The sequence below is a fragment of the Poromitra crassiceps genome (genome assembly GCF_964638095.1).
Source record: "Poromitra crassiceps genome assembly, chromosome: 16".
Classification (NCBI taxonomy): Eukaryota; Metazoa; Chordata; class Actinopteri; order Beryciformes; family Melamphaidae; genus Poromitra; species Poromitra crassiceps.
In genome coordinates this window covers 8,334,448-8,349,059 of record NC_139645.1, presented here as the reverse complement: position 1 = coordinate 8,349,059, position 14,612 = coordinate 8,334,448, and the positions used below count along the sequence as shown (strand labels likewise).

General features: G+C 43.1%; 1 protein-coding gene across 1 annotated transcript; it reads right to left on the bottom strand.

Moving 5' to 3' along the window:
* Positions 1-584: 584 nt before the first annotated feature.
* apip (APAF1 interacting protein) lies at positions 585-14,162 on the bottom strand. The gene is made up of 8 exons (XM_083653021.1): positions 14,074-14,162; positions 12,636-12,710; positions 10,216-10,310; positions 8,467-8,515; positions 7,673-7,790; positions 5,082-5,217; positions 2,765-2,932; positions 585-1,589 (listed from the first exon to the last, which is right to left on the bottom strand). Exons 2-8 carry the CDS (start codon positions 12,705-12,707, stop codon positions 1,490-1,492), a joined length of 738 nt encoding a protein of 245 aa, XP_083509147.1. The 5' UTR covers positions 12,708-12,710; positions 14,074-14,162; the 3' UTR covers positions 585-1,489.
* Positions 14,163-14,612: the final 450 nt, after the last annotated feature.

The following is a 14,612-nucleotide window of genomic DNA, read 5'->3' as shown; positions in this document are numbered from 1 at the left end:
ACACACACACACACACACACACATAAATTCAGCTGGGCTTTTTACAACAATTATGGCTGATGTCACATTAACAGCAACTCTGTTAAAGATTGCTGTGATTAGTTTTAAACTTTCACATTTTGTTTCTGTTGTAGTAAATATTTCAAAATGCGTCTTTTTTTTTGGCGAATAGAATAGAATAGTTTGTTTCCTGGTAAGGATCAGTAGCCAGATGAGTAGAAGTTATTTTAGATAATCGGGTGCGGTGCCCAGGACTGGAATAAGCTTCCTACCGGTATTCAACAGACTACAACCCCAGTCACATTTAAGGCAAAACTGTAAAGAGTTGTAGCATAATAGTTGTCTGAAAAGTTTGAACAATGCCTGTTAATACCCAATGTGAATATTCTCTGTATTTTTGTGTGCTTTTATATGCTGCTAATGACGTACTCCACTATCTCCACGCACACACCTCCACGACATCGCACGACAACAAGGACCACAATGGAAAGTCATGTGACTTGTTTTGTGTGTTCTCCTTGATGTTCTTTGAGTTGTGCGTGTACTTTGGTGTTGCAAGCATGGAATTAAATCAACAAACTACAGTTACCGTCCTTTCAAAAAGCTTTTTGAAGAAGTTGTTGTTTTTAACCAAACAAAGTGAGCAAAGCATCAAGGCAGGTTTTTTTTTTTTATTATTATTATTATTACAAAGACTGGATTTCCACCTATAAAAACCTAACATTTAGACTTTCGGACGAGGGATTGGGGACTTTAAGGCGTGGCAAAACCTAAAAGAAAATACAATAAAGAATAATCAATACTAGGGGTGCACCGATCATGTTTTTCGCCACCGATCACCGATTGCCTATGGGAAATATCTGCCCAACCGATCATCCACCGATCACCGATTACCGATATATAAACTCCTCAAAAAAAGTTTGGAAACGTTATTTCGGTCGATTATTTCTCCCCTTTAATAATACCAATTGGTGTATTTCATATCGTTGGAAAGCCTGATTAGTGATAGGGCTTTTTTTTATAAAGAAATATCGGCAATCAGCCGATCGCATATTTGAGGTCAAAATCGGCCGATACAGATACGTGCCGATTCATCTGTGCACCCCGAATCAATACTCTTAACGATTGCCTCTATTAACATTGCAAAACATGTTATTGGTCAAAGCGAAGGCGACTGAAATGCATTTCAGAGCAACTTGGATGTGCGGTACTGTGTGTTCATGCATGGCAGACAGAGACCGTGACTCGCTGCAATCACAGCTGAATAGAAAAGCGTCGGCGTGTTGATTTGACCTCAAGTCGCCTTCGGACGGATCACAGCCAATCTCATTCAAGTCTCAATCTGCTCTTACCATCAAAGCCCATTTCCTTTGAACCAGAACAGTCTGAAAGGCAAGTGATTACAATGTGTTCTCCAGACTCCTGACTGAACTCCAGTGACCGTTCAGCGACAAAATGTCTCTCGGGAAAAAGTGGCAGCGGACGTACGTCAAACGATTCCTTTCTCTTCCATCGGGAGCGCCGAAGGATTCAGTCCACACTGCTTCATCTGGACGGCGATGTCGAATAGGTAGTCGTAGCACTCGCACCTAGAAAATACAGCAGGTGTTATTGTTATTGTATAGTTGTTGGATTAACGAAATACAAAATCTTATGTGTGGAAAAACGTTGGTCTCGACCTAGTTTCAAGATGAAGACCAGTCACGCTACCTCACATCACAATAGGCATCGGCTCCTAGCCTAAGACAAGTGTAATCCTAGTGTGACGTCAAGTGTAATCCTAGTGTGACGTCCGCTATGACGTGTGACTCATCACCCCATCCTCAACAGCCAATCAGCCCCTGTCAACATTGCCAATAAAACGTTGGTAATGACGTCAATGCCGAGGCTATGACGTGGCGGTACTTATAGCCATGCTCAGCGCGTCATCGTCCTCTTTCCCTGATCCTTCTCCTCCATGGTCGCTTTACCTGGGCTGATCGTATCCCATCCTCTGAAGCGTGTTTCGCTATTCTCAAGCGTTCCATCACCTGCTGTCCCGTTCCTGTTCTGATCCTCCTTCTTACATAAACAAGCTTTACCCATATTGGCACCAAGCAACAATTGTGGTTTGTATTCATCCAATCAAACATCACAGGAGTGATTGTTTAAAACTTGCAATAATGTCAGCCAGACAAACCATCATCTAAGCAAAACCAAGCCTTGCCTAGTATGTTGCAGGCCACATTTTAGCCTTTGTCCTGGCTCAAACAAAAACTGACATACATTGAAAAGTTTGGTCTAGTTTTGAATCGGATAATTCCATACCCGATTATGTTATGATCCACTAAAGTTAGGCACGATATACGAGATGCATAAAACCCCCGTTTCGGTTATCTTCACAGTGTAGTCGCTTGCGCTCTCCAGCCAGAAGAGGGAGCAGTCAGCACTCGGCAGTCAAACGGTCATTGTAATGACAGTATAAAACAGTCAAAATAGTTTCAGAATCACCGCAACCAACCAGCAGAGGGAGTCGAGCACAGGCAGAAATGTGCACAGAAAATATTAAGTCTGATTGGTCGTGTAGTATGAGATTAACTGCGGACAGACAGACGCGCGCGGCGCACGCACACGCACACAAACACAAACACACAAACTATTCATAGTATTCGGTTACCTCACCACATGGTCATGGTGAGAATGCACATGGGAATACTATGAATATTTCCAGTCATAAAACGAGATCAAAGAAGTGTATTTTAGTGCCGTCAGTCAAAACGCTCACATGGTCTTGGCTTTTTCCCACGACTCGCCCCACACGTAGACGCCGTGTCGGCGGACGAGGACCGCACAGGATTCTGGGTACTCCTCCATGGCCCGGGCCATCCGCTCCTTCAGGTCGCGCTCCTCCGGGGTGTTCTCGATGATGGGCACTACCAGGGTGTCGTCGTACCTGCGGGGGGCAGCGTCACGACATTACTGTGCCGTCCTTCAAAACGCCGTACGGCAGAAGAAGAAAAAAAAAAAAAAGATCTTTCGCTCACCACACTGGCTGGTACATTTCGCAATAACATTTTAATGCCATCTCTGATGTCTCTAAATTTGTCCCTGCTGACCACCATACATTCTCCCTGCCCGTAAGCAAGACGGCCTTAAATTAAAAACTATGCCTCAATGTTTCACACAGTACCGGATTACACAAAGTAACAATGCAAGAGGGTGGGGCATATTCCCATGAAAAACATATACCAATTATTTTGGGTGGTAAAGAAGTGCGATTTGTTTGTGGTGGGTGTGTAAAAACACAATGAACAAAGCAAACAAAGGCAAACATAAAGCCAACATTGTTATTGTGTGTTTGTATGTATCTAACTTGGTTCGGATTAAGTGATCAGGAAAGTAGGTGGTGTGAGCCTGTAGCATTGTGCTAAACTGCATGCCTCTACCATGAGTCATCAAACGAGATTTATAGGCTGTGTCAACTTTCACCAACCAGAACCAAATGAGTTGACTAATAAGAGTAATAACGGCTAATACCAGGTAACATGTCCCATCTCATAGGAAATTGAGCAAACGAGTTTGGAGTATGAGAAAGAAAAGGAATCCGGTTTGAAACCTTACTTAAAGGAACAGCTCACCCTAAAATCCAAAATACATATTTTTCCTCTCACCTGTAGTGCTATTTATCCATCTACCGTAAATTCCGGACTATAAGCCGCACCGGTGTATAAGCCGCACCTGCAAAGTTGACTATTTTTTTCTTATATAAGCCGCACCGGACTATAAGCCGCGGGTGTTTTAATGTTTTTTTTTTTTTTTTTTTTTTTTTATGTTTAATTACCATATGTAAGGGTTCATGCACAGAGGGGATTGTCGGGAAAGAGATGGCTGTTTGAGGAAGCTCCCATTTATTAACATTTCAACAAAACAACATAACAAAACACCACCTGTGTTGTTTTTTACAGTGCACACAGTGTCATACAGTGTCATACAGTGTGGTGAAAAGAGGGCAAGAGAGGAAATTAAAACTTATTATAGTTATATAGGATTTATAGTTAGAAAGAGTGCTAAAAAAGAGAGATTTATTTTTTATTTTTTTGAAAAAATCCATAGATAAGCCGCACCGTTATATAAGCCGCAGGGGCCAAAAAAGCCCAAAAAACGGGAAAAAAGGTGCGGCTTATAGTCCGGAATTTACGGTATATTGTTTTGGGATAGTTGCCTGAGTTTTGGAGATGTCGGCCGCAGAGTTTCTGCCTTCTCTTGAATACAATGGAACTGGATGGCACTCGGCTTGTGGTGCTCGAAGCACCAAAGAAATACATGTTGAAGAACTCAACAGCATTGTCTCTTTCCAGAAATCATGACCCGGTTACTCAAGATAATGCACAGACTTTGTTGTGAGCAGTTTCATGTAGGAACTATTTTCTTTTGCAGTCTCATGTAGGAACTAGCTAGCAGCTAGCGGGTGTAGTTCGGTCAAAAGAAAATAGTTCCTCCATATCTCTGTGGCCGATATCTCCAAAACTCAGGCAACTATCCCAAAACGATATAGATGGATAAATAGCACTACAGGTGAGAGGAAAGATACAGTATGTATTTTGGATGTTAGGGTGAGCTGTCCCTTTAACATTGTCCTCAGTTTTGTTAATCACTTTAAGTTTTAGCTCACTGGTCAAGGCCGGTGAAGTGGATAAAACATTCTCTAGTAATGAATGGAGTGCACTGATAAATGCCAATATGAGGCCAATTTTCAATGCCATTTTTCACATTTTAATTTCTATGCACAAATATGCAGAGTACAATACAACACTACCAACACATTCTCCATACACTTGAAATGCCTAATCATAAGCTATAACTAGCAACCAGTGAATCGCACAAAAAGAGAGGAAAAAAAGGCTAAAGTGAAGATGAAAAAATAAATAAATAAATACATGCAAGAAAAGTGGAAGGGAAAATAGAATCAGGAAAATAATGGAAAACAGAGATCATGCTCACTGGTCTCAAGACGCTGACAAAAAAAACACAGAGTTTATTCAGAGACGAAACTGCTTGGGAATTCTTTGGAAATGTGTGACGCTCCAGACTCCATTACGTACCGATAGTTGGTGCCTGAGGTGCCCTTACGGATCCCCTTGATCATCTCCTGGTGCGTTATCCTGAACTCTTTGCCAGCATACAGCAGCGTTGCCATGACAGCAGCCTTGGAGTGGGTGTGGATAACTGCCTGTGCCCCTGCATTTTAGCATGGGAAATGCAGATTTAGACTTGTGTGCTCTGCTCTCTCTCTCCTTTGCGTCGTCTTCGGCGGTTCTTAATTGCGACGAGGCAACGGTAAACACAAGTTGTCCCGTACGAATGACGCAGGCAGCCCGTGGGGCAATCGGGAACAAGAGGTATCGCTCAACTCTGTAAGCCGCATTGTGTAACGTCCGCCCCCCCCGCAGCTGGGAATCGAACTCGGAACCTCTGGGATGGGAGGTGGACGCGCTAGCGAGGAGGCTAATGCCCGTGGGCTCTAGCTAGCGTCTGTCGCTAGAACGTCTCTTGATCCTTGAGGTCTTAAGGCGTGAGGTTTACTCACTGCACACAGCACTACCCACTGGCTACTGTTATACCTCCAACCTTCATCAAAACCAGGCTGGATGGTTGGTGGAGCAGTTTTGGCCTTTAATTATAGCGTCTCCCTCGGGGGGCCAATCGTTTTCATTTAAACAAGTTGAATCAAAATTGCACAAGCGGTGTCTGATTAATGAATCACTAATTAACTAATCTAATTAATTATAGCACCCTCATTAGACAACTGTAATGTACAAAATATATACTGGTAATCAATGTTTATTATACCAACATTTTTATTTTTCATATTCAAATACATTTGGTAAGGGTTGGGCTACCCTATCGAAATATGCTACCTTATCTGTAAAGGGGAGCCTCGTCGTGGGTACCGTTCTTCAATACATCATGTGGTGCCTGATCTGCACTAGTCACTCATGCTGTGACTGTAGCCTTTGGCCTGGAGCTGATGTCGTCAGACGGTGCCCGACCTTCACCGGGTGTTTCAACCCTTAACCGTAACCCCCCCTCGGGTCGATAGTGGACAAATCACTGCCCATCAGCTCCAGACCTCCAGCTCATCTCCTCATCCCTTCTGCTCCATAGCCAGCATGAGGCTCCTTCTGCTGCCTCGCCTGCGAGCCACCATCTTCCTCTCCTTTCCTGCTATTCCCAAGGCTGTAAGCATCTTCCAAACTGATTGTCCTTGGAATCCTCTGCATCCAATCTCACCTGGGAATAGCCAGGCCTTACCATACCCACACTGTATCACACTGATATCTTGAACTGAGACGCCAGAGGACCCCTTTGAAAAGGACCATGCCAGTTTTTTTTCCAGGACAAAATTTAGCCTAGTTGCCCATCGCTGTTGTAGACTGAATATAATGCTTGTCTTAACTTCAAAATGACCGGAGTACAGTTATCACACACACAAAACCATTCTGGCTATTAAACAGTGTTTCTATATATATGATAAAAACAGCTGCACACAATTAAAAGAAAAAGGAAAGTTTGCAATCTTATTAATTAGATAAATGTGTTTCTATCACTATTTGTCACATAATTTCTTATGAGAAAAAAAACATTCCACATTAAGTCAACATAAAACTTTTAGAAAACTTTGCTATGTTTTCCAAGTCGTTCTCTGTGCAGCAGTGCATCATGGTGTGGGTAATCTTGCATAGCTGCGGTGAAACAAACAACACAAGTCTCGATAAATTCTCATCACAACGGGATAATGAGACCTTGCTGAGCCAAGGTTCGCTCTGATTGTGCTCTGAGTTTGAAACTGGTCTTCTGCACGAGCCCCCCAGAAAGAGAAGTTCAGGGTTTGTTTTGGTTTTCTGCCAGGATTTGCTGGCGAAATACATTTGGATCATTGTATCGTTTTGTAGCAATATTAGAAAGTAACTGTCCATACGAGTGATTAATCAAGGAAATAGTTTTCATTTAAAAGCCAGAAAAGGCAGTTGCCCGCTATCAGGTTAGATTTGTTTCACTAGCTAGCGAACTGTAGCAACATTTTTGTTGTTTGTATGTACAGTTTGAGTTATGACAGCCCACAGCGTCACCACTTTTCTAAAAATCCAACTATTCACGACAAACGACAATTGTCGCCGAGAAACTCATTCTGCAGGAATGGAAGTCCCCCTCTCCACCCTCTTTTCAGCTGTGGTTGGCGGACATGATCTCTGTTATACGGATGGAGAGACTCAGGTATCTGAGGACCAACTCACTTAAGAGATTTCTAACTATTTGGGACCCGTTTCTGGTCTACCTTGATGAGGTTAGGGGCGACGGGTGACTCGCCCCGCTGGTCTCTCATGGACCCCCTTGTGTGAGATCCCCTACATAGCGTATTTTGCAGGCACATAAGCACCTTGAGCGGCTGGTGGCACCACATTGATATTGGAGTGTCGATCTATGTTTTTAGTTTTTTGTGTGTATATGTCTGTTTTTTTCCCCTTTTTCTTTTCCCGTATCTGAGTTTGTTTGTTTTTGTTTGTTGATGTTCTGAAAATTACAAAATAAAATAAAAACTTCACGACAAACATTCAGTGGCATTGCCTTATTGATGGATTTCATCACTACCGGTAATTCCCAGAGTGGTGGTGAGTGTATCAGAGAGTCTCACCTCTCATCGTATAGGCGTTCATAAAGAGCGGGGTACACTGGCTCTTGCTCAACTTCTTCCAGGCAGGCGGACAGCTGATGTCCCTTTCCTCCATGTCACACACAAACATGTCCTCTGGCTGAGTGACAGAAACAATTATTATTAAGTTAAAAAAAACATGCTAACGTCATCATCAGAATCCCACTTACTGTAATCAAAACTGTGAATCATCATCTCTAATGAGCAGTGTTGGGCAAGTTACTTTCAAAATGTAATATACTACTACATATTACTAGTTACTTTCATTTGAAAGTAATATGTTACTTTACAATATTACTGTCTGTGTAGAGTAACTTGGTGCTTATTACACTACTTTTGCATTACTTTCACCATAATAACAGCAGTAGCAGAATGTCATCGCAGCCCAGGAACCATCCCGAAAAATAATTTCAACTGTCTTGAAGTCAGTGTAAACCATCCAAAATTCTAATAAATGTTATCGGTTTCCTTTGTTATTGTCATCTATAGTGGTTATTTGCATAGAAACACACAATTTGATTAGGAAATTATTGCATCTTTATTTAAATATGTGTTTGATAAAAAAAAAACTAAATTTGTAACTTGTGGTACTTGGCAATGTAACTGGTATAATATTACTGGTATCCTACTGATAAATAAGTTATATTACTGAGTTACTGCTGAAAGTAATATATTACATGTAATATGTTACTTTTGTAATGAGTTACCCCCCAACACTGCTAATGAGTAGAACAAAGCTGCACAGTGTGGACAGTGAAAACCCTCAACCCGCTCACCTGTATTCTCTCTTTCTGGACCCCTGATGGCGCAACGTAGATCTCGTCTCTATAGGTGAGACAAGGAACAACACGAGTATATTAATATCACGGAGAGGGATTGAGGACAATAGAAATACTAGGGATGCCAGTGTCATTCTCACAGGAGACAAGTTTGTTATGAAATGAGTGAGCATCACGGCCTCCCAAAGCTGGCACAAACCTGGACTCTTGTTAGCTATTTTCTTCTTTGCTTCAAACCAAAATATGACGGCGTTTGCCAAGCTCAAACTAAGACAAACTGTTAAAGAAATGCTCATGCAAGCCTTTTCAACCATCAAAAAAGAACCCCAATCCCAAAGGCGGTTATTAAAAGTTGTGTATTTATTTATTTGTTTGTTTGTTTTGTACTTCTGTGACAGTGTTCCCTCTAGATTGTATATTTTTAGCCGGCGCTAAAGTCGACCATATGAAACCCCCACAATGTGTCAGCAGCACAACATATCTCCCCTAAGCCGCCGTTTGCTCACTGGAGGATAGTTTTCCTTCCTCGGGACTTAAGAACAAGCCAACTTCACTTGATCCCCTCAAGTGAAGTTGACTTTTTCGCCTGAAGGTCAAAGAGCCTTCACATTTTGCCATTGATCTTCTGGTAGAACATCACTCTACGCTTCTGCTATCTGGCATCATACCTGTCTCTAAATGAGTATTGATCTGCAGTGGAAGGCTTGGCGAGGCCCCTCCAGACTCCAGCTCACTTTCAAAAAGGCCAATGCAACAGTGAAAACAGATGCTTCCCAACTAGAGAAACAGAAATTGTTTTCCAAATTCTGTTGTATTTTTTCCCAAATTCAGTTTTTTCCATTTTAATTTGAATTAAAGGCGTTTGGATTGATATTTTTTCTTTTTTTGACGACTTGGCTCTCTCAAACAGCCTCTTCGACATGTTTCTCAAGTTGAAAACTAAGTTGTGAGGTGTAGTAAGGGTCCCACGCAAGACCGACCCCCCTCTCAAAACACCCCAATCGAAAACTGAATCATTTCTAGGCCTATTTTACAATTATGAAATCATTTAGGTGACTACGATAATTAGATCTACTTCTTATTTTGATAATCAGGCCTACTTTTATCAATTTCAGACAAATGATGGAAAATTCTGCAATATTCCATGTTTTACAGTTGATTCCATTTTTATTACCATATTCCATGATTCCGTCCCTTTTTTCCGTTTTGCAGAAATCATATGGCCCTATTCCCAACTCAAAACAGAGATGACAGATGTCTGAATATATTTAAATTGCCCAAAGAATGGCCCAAAATAAGCCTCTCTTGCATAGTCGAGTTATATGAGCTCCGGGTTAGTTTTGAGCACTACATGAAATAAGCCTCACTGTCAACAAAAAATACAGGAGATGAAATAGATTGGAAGTAGTAATTAACACTAATTAAGAACTGATATAGCGGTTTGAGAAAAGCTTAGTCTGTAACCACGGCACTGCAGTGGAGACATATATTATTTTCCAACGACTTAATTTCCTTGAGCGATGTTAAAACTGACCTCGCGTCAACCTCATTGGATATTTTGAGAATTTTGGAACGTAGCCTACAAATCAATTTTGTGGAGGGAAAAAACATCTCCACAGCCGTATTCGACCGAGAGATTTTGACAAGCCACTGGGAGCGATGAGTTCAACTAAATGTGAAGTAATGGAAGAAACGTCAGTAGTCTGGGTGGAGATGGGAAAGAGGAAAATAGCTCTGCAGACAAACCCGTGTCTCAGACTGATCCCCCCGCCTGTCCCCGTCACCCATCCCAGCTGGTAGAAGAGTCGGCATAACTCCGGGATGAGCGCGCGAGGATGCTCCTTTTCCTGCAACAATCACACAAACAACAGAATAAAGACACATGGTATTATTAGCACTATGCTTTAAAATACACACTACAGCATGCGCTAGGACGCGTCATCAGTGATGTTAACTGGGGTCGTGAGGTGTTTCGGGTCTCTCAACATCATACACCCTCGCCCAAATAGACCCAGCCGAGGCCAATTAAGACCCCGTCCCAGAAGCCGCTCACGGATCAGCCTTCCTACTCTGTCTGCAACGTTGCCCGCGGAAGGGCTAAGCGAGAACGCCCAATCCGCTGCAATAGAGCTAGTGCTACGCCGCAGTATTGGCACTTCGGTGCATGGAGGATCTCGGCTCTGTGGGTGACTCCCGGCCGCGCTCCTCCTTCGTCTCACCAGACCCTCACGGGGGCAAAGGCAATCCAGAGGCAGAGTGGATGCCTCAAGGACGCCTCAAGAGGGCCTGTGCGCTGCACGCCATTCGCCTGCGCCGGGCACCTCGCTCTAGCCTGAAGGACCCCAGGCCGCGCCGATCTTTGCACAGATTTTCAGGAGGCTAATCCGTAGCGTTTGTGGATTTCTCCCTCACGAGAGAGCCAGGATGGGGTGCTAAACCCATCCTGTGACGGATTTGTCACAAATCAGAGGATTTTTTTTTTATAGCGTTGATGTTCCAAAACAACCCAACAGACAGAAATCTAGCCTTTCTGATGGATCAGTGTGGCTGCAGCTGAATCATAATGCTTACGGCACACAGACACACGGCCTAGAATATATTTCTATAATCATTCAGTCAGTTACTATATATTACTATATAGCATAAGCGCTGTGTGCGTGGTTCTCCATGCCGCCACTGGGGGAAGACACGTGTAACGTTGCAGCGCTATGCCGTCCATATGAGTCCTCGTCCTCTGCATTTTTTTTTTCCGCTTGAACGCTGCATATTGAAAACGTTTTCTCTCTTTTTCATATTTCCCGTTCATTCGGCGTGGGCGTTGTGGTGCAAAAACTCTTAGGTGCCGTGCCAAGTATTATAATGGCTGGGAAAAAACCCTGCCAAAACACTAAGCGTTCATGAGAACTTCACATCAAAAGTTCAACTAGGCAAAACACTAACCATGCCAGCTCCCAAAAATGCTGCCAGTCAGTAACCACTAAACAACATAGCGCCCCCGCTGTGAGTCAGTGTAATGTCAATAGTGCCACAGGGAGAGTGGTGGAGTTGGTGAGTTGCGTCAGACGCACCGACCAGGAGTTTAACCAAAATCCAATTAGTGGCGTGTGAGATTATCACTGGCTCATGCATGAACAAACACACAAATGGAAGGTGACTGGATCCGTAGTTCTCACACATTTTATTTCATGTGCTGGAATGAATTTCAGATGCTGGAATGCATTAGTCACACAGCCAAGTAGAACACCTGTGACAGTCACCTGACTGTTATGCTGTATCTAATAAACGCCAGATTTTTTCTCCAGCACCACTGTCTGTGTGGTTGAAGATGCTATGAAAGTGATGAAAGAACTTGTTGTAAACAATGGGTAATTTGTCAAATGAATAACCTGTCAAAAGAAAATATTTACAAGCGAGTCAAGCAGCCATAATTGCGCGTTATTTGACAGCTCATGAGCGACAAATAATGTGGTCAAATTTGGGGAGGGGAAGGTTTAATTCGAGGATACTGCCCAAACCCTAATCTAAACCTAGTAGTGTTGTAGCACTACTACTGTATCAATGTAATGGAAACACCAAAGTATATTTTGTGGTTTCCCTCTGAGACATATTTGATAATCCCCCCCCCCATTTTTATCCCCCATTAGTGCTAATTTTAATTTATTTATCCTGGTTGCTGCTCCACCCTCTGCCGATCTGGGGAGAGCCGAAACTGGCTCCATGCTTCCTCCGAGACATGGGCAGTTAGCCAGCCGCTTCTTTTCACCTGACAGGGGAAGCTTCACCGGTAGGACATATCACGCTATTCCAACGAGTTCCCCTCCCTCCAAACAGGCGCCCCTAACGACCAGAGGAGGCACCACATCAGCGACCAGGATATTGCATATTTTGGTGAAGGGGTTCCTATATGAAGGAAAGAAAACCCCCAGGGGGCACGGGGAGAACATGCAAACTCCACACAGAAAGGCCCTTTTGACGACCCCACCCGGGCGGCGGGCACTCGAGGACATGCGGACGGGCACGCATTCCTTCAGCGCTCACAGCGTCCCAGGTGGGAATCGAACCCAGGACCTTCTAGCTGTGAGGCGACAGCGCTTACCACTGCACCACCATGCCCCCCTCCTCTGAGACATCTTTGATTTGTTTTTTTTTTTTAAGTGGACCCAAACACTTGCCTGTTTCTCCGCAGACTCTTGACCTGCATCTTGGAAGCCGTTGCTTGAGCCACACGCAGACGACATTTCCTGAAAGGAACAAATCGTACATTTTAATGACATCATAGTGAGAGAGAGAAAAAACTCTGCAAAGTGGTTGTTGTAATATTTATTTTAGTGCCACATGAGACAGAATTGGTGCTCTCAAGGTGACAGAATAGGTGAAACTAATGCATCATGGAGGATTTGGAATATGCAAATATGCTGTTTTTTTATTATCTAATTATCTAGGCTTTCCTGCATTTATTTCCCCCCTGAAATCAGTCCTCTTGTTACCTGCGATGGCATCTACGCTGGAATGACGCATTTCCGATTTCAGAGGGTCGCCGAAATATTTAAGATGATACATTTGATCATAAAGTATAAGTTGTGTTCTTCTTATCATTACCTTCTGATGGGCAACGTTTGCATTTCACCTCAAATATAGGCTAGTCAAAGTAACGGTAAGTCCAAGTCCACACACAAACTCGCTTGTTCACCACATTGGCATGCTTAAACGTAGCGATCGCTCGATGTTAGTAAGACAACAACAAAAAAATGTTTCCCCTTCTTCTTCTTCCTGGCTCTGGCGGTCAGGCCCAGGGCTAATTTTTGATACAGTAGTAAATCATTTCCTTGTTCACATGCAAATTAGGCTACATGTCACCACACTCAGCTGGTAGAACTAGACCAGAGATGCGTGGGACATTATGTGACATGGGGAGGGCTATGCAAATTCCCATTCCAACAAAAAGTCTACAGAAACACCATTCACTGAAGAACCTGAAGAACAAACACCTCCAACCACAGAGGAGGAACTGATCACTGAAATGACCTGCTGCTGCATGCTGCTGGCCATCCAAGAAGTCAAGATAGGATCCACTCAAATTTCCGCATGCCAATGTCGGCTTTTAAATCTGGATCGCCTGTTGTCTTCGGGGAACCAATAGACGGTTCCCACACTCTCTGCTGCATGCCTGCGAGACTCATCAGTCATTCAGTCACTCATCAGTCATTCTGTCATTCTGAATGACTGATGAGGAGTCTCGCGTTGAGACTTACATGCTGTCTCTCTTGTTGTGGTTTGTTTTGATCCGTCTGCGGTAATGTAGGCATGGCGTTTGTTGTTTGTGAGCAATATGAACTAACGTTACCTTACTTCGACATGCCGTTTGAGATTAAGCAATACTTTAGCCTACGTTAAATGTCGTTTACTCGTAGTTACCTCACAGTTACCACATGCGAGCGGCGGTTTTAACGTTCTTACAAAAACAACTCGTGCCTTCGGAGCCAAAGTTAACAACAACACAACAACAACTTGGGACGAGCGGCGGCATAACCGCTGTGGTTTAGCCTCTTTCGTTCAAGTATGCAATGGAAAATATATGACGTTACAGAGGTTAGCGGTACTTACCTAATATGTTGTTTGAAGCCTGGTAAAAGCTTCGCAAGTACTGTACTAGGAAATAATTTTAGCTGGCAGCCTGACACGTGTCATCATCAACATGCGACAGTCAGAACGTCTTCTTCTTCTTCTCTGGATTTTAATGGCGGTTGGCATCCAAAACGTGGCATTACCGCCAACTACTGGATTTACACTGAACTAGCCAAATAAATAAAATAATATTTCCCATTCTGCTAGAACTTCTCTCTTTCTCAGATGTTTGAGAGAGAGCTTAAAAGCTTAACAGCTCTTGCACACCTGCTCCCCCACAGCACCCAGAAATGTTCTTGCTGCATCCACAATTAGCTATCAATTTTCTACGACTTCTTTTCCACTCCAGCAGTATCAGTTAATTAAAAACCTCACCTGATCCTTATACACTATCAAAATTAATCGTGTTTCCTGACTGATTTATCCTCTAGCTTAATTCTCGTCTCACTTCCTCACGTTTAGATCTCTTCTTAGATCTCTCCCTGATTATTGCTGCTTATTCTCTTGGACAGTTATCC

Bases quoted from the DNA above. Each gene is read 5' to 3' on its own strand.
- apip (XM_083653021.1), bottom strand. From the start codon at position 12,707: ATGTCGTCTGCGTGTGGCTCAAGCAACGGCTTCCAAGATGCAGGTCAA. The intron at 10,311-12,635 runs GTTTGGGTCCAC...TTGCAGGAAAAG, and splicing joins CTGCGGAGAAACAGGCAAGT to GAGCATCCTCGCGCGCTCAT. The intron at 5,218-7,672 runs GTGAGACTCTCT...GCTAAAATGCAG, and splicing joins GAACGCCTATACGATGAGAG to GGGCACAGGCAGTTATCCAC.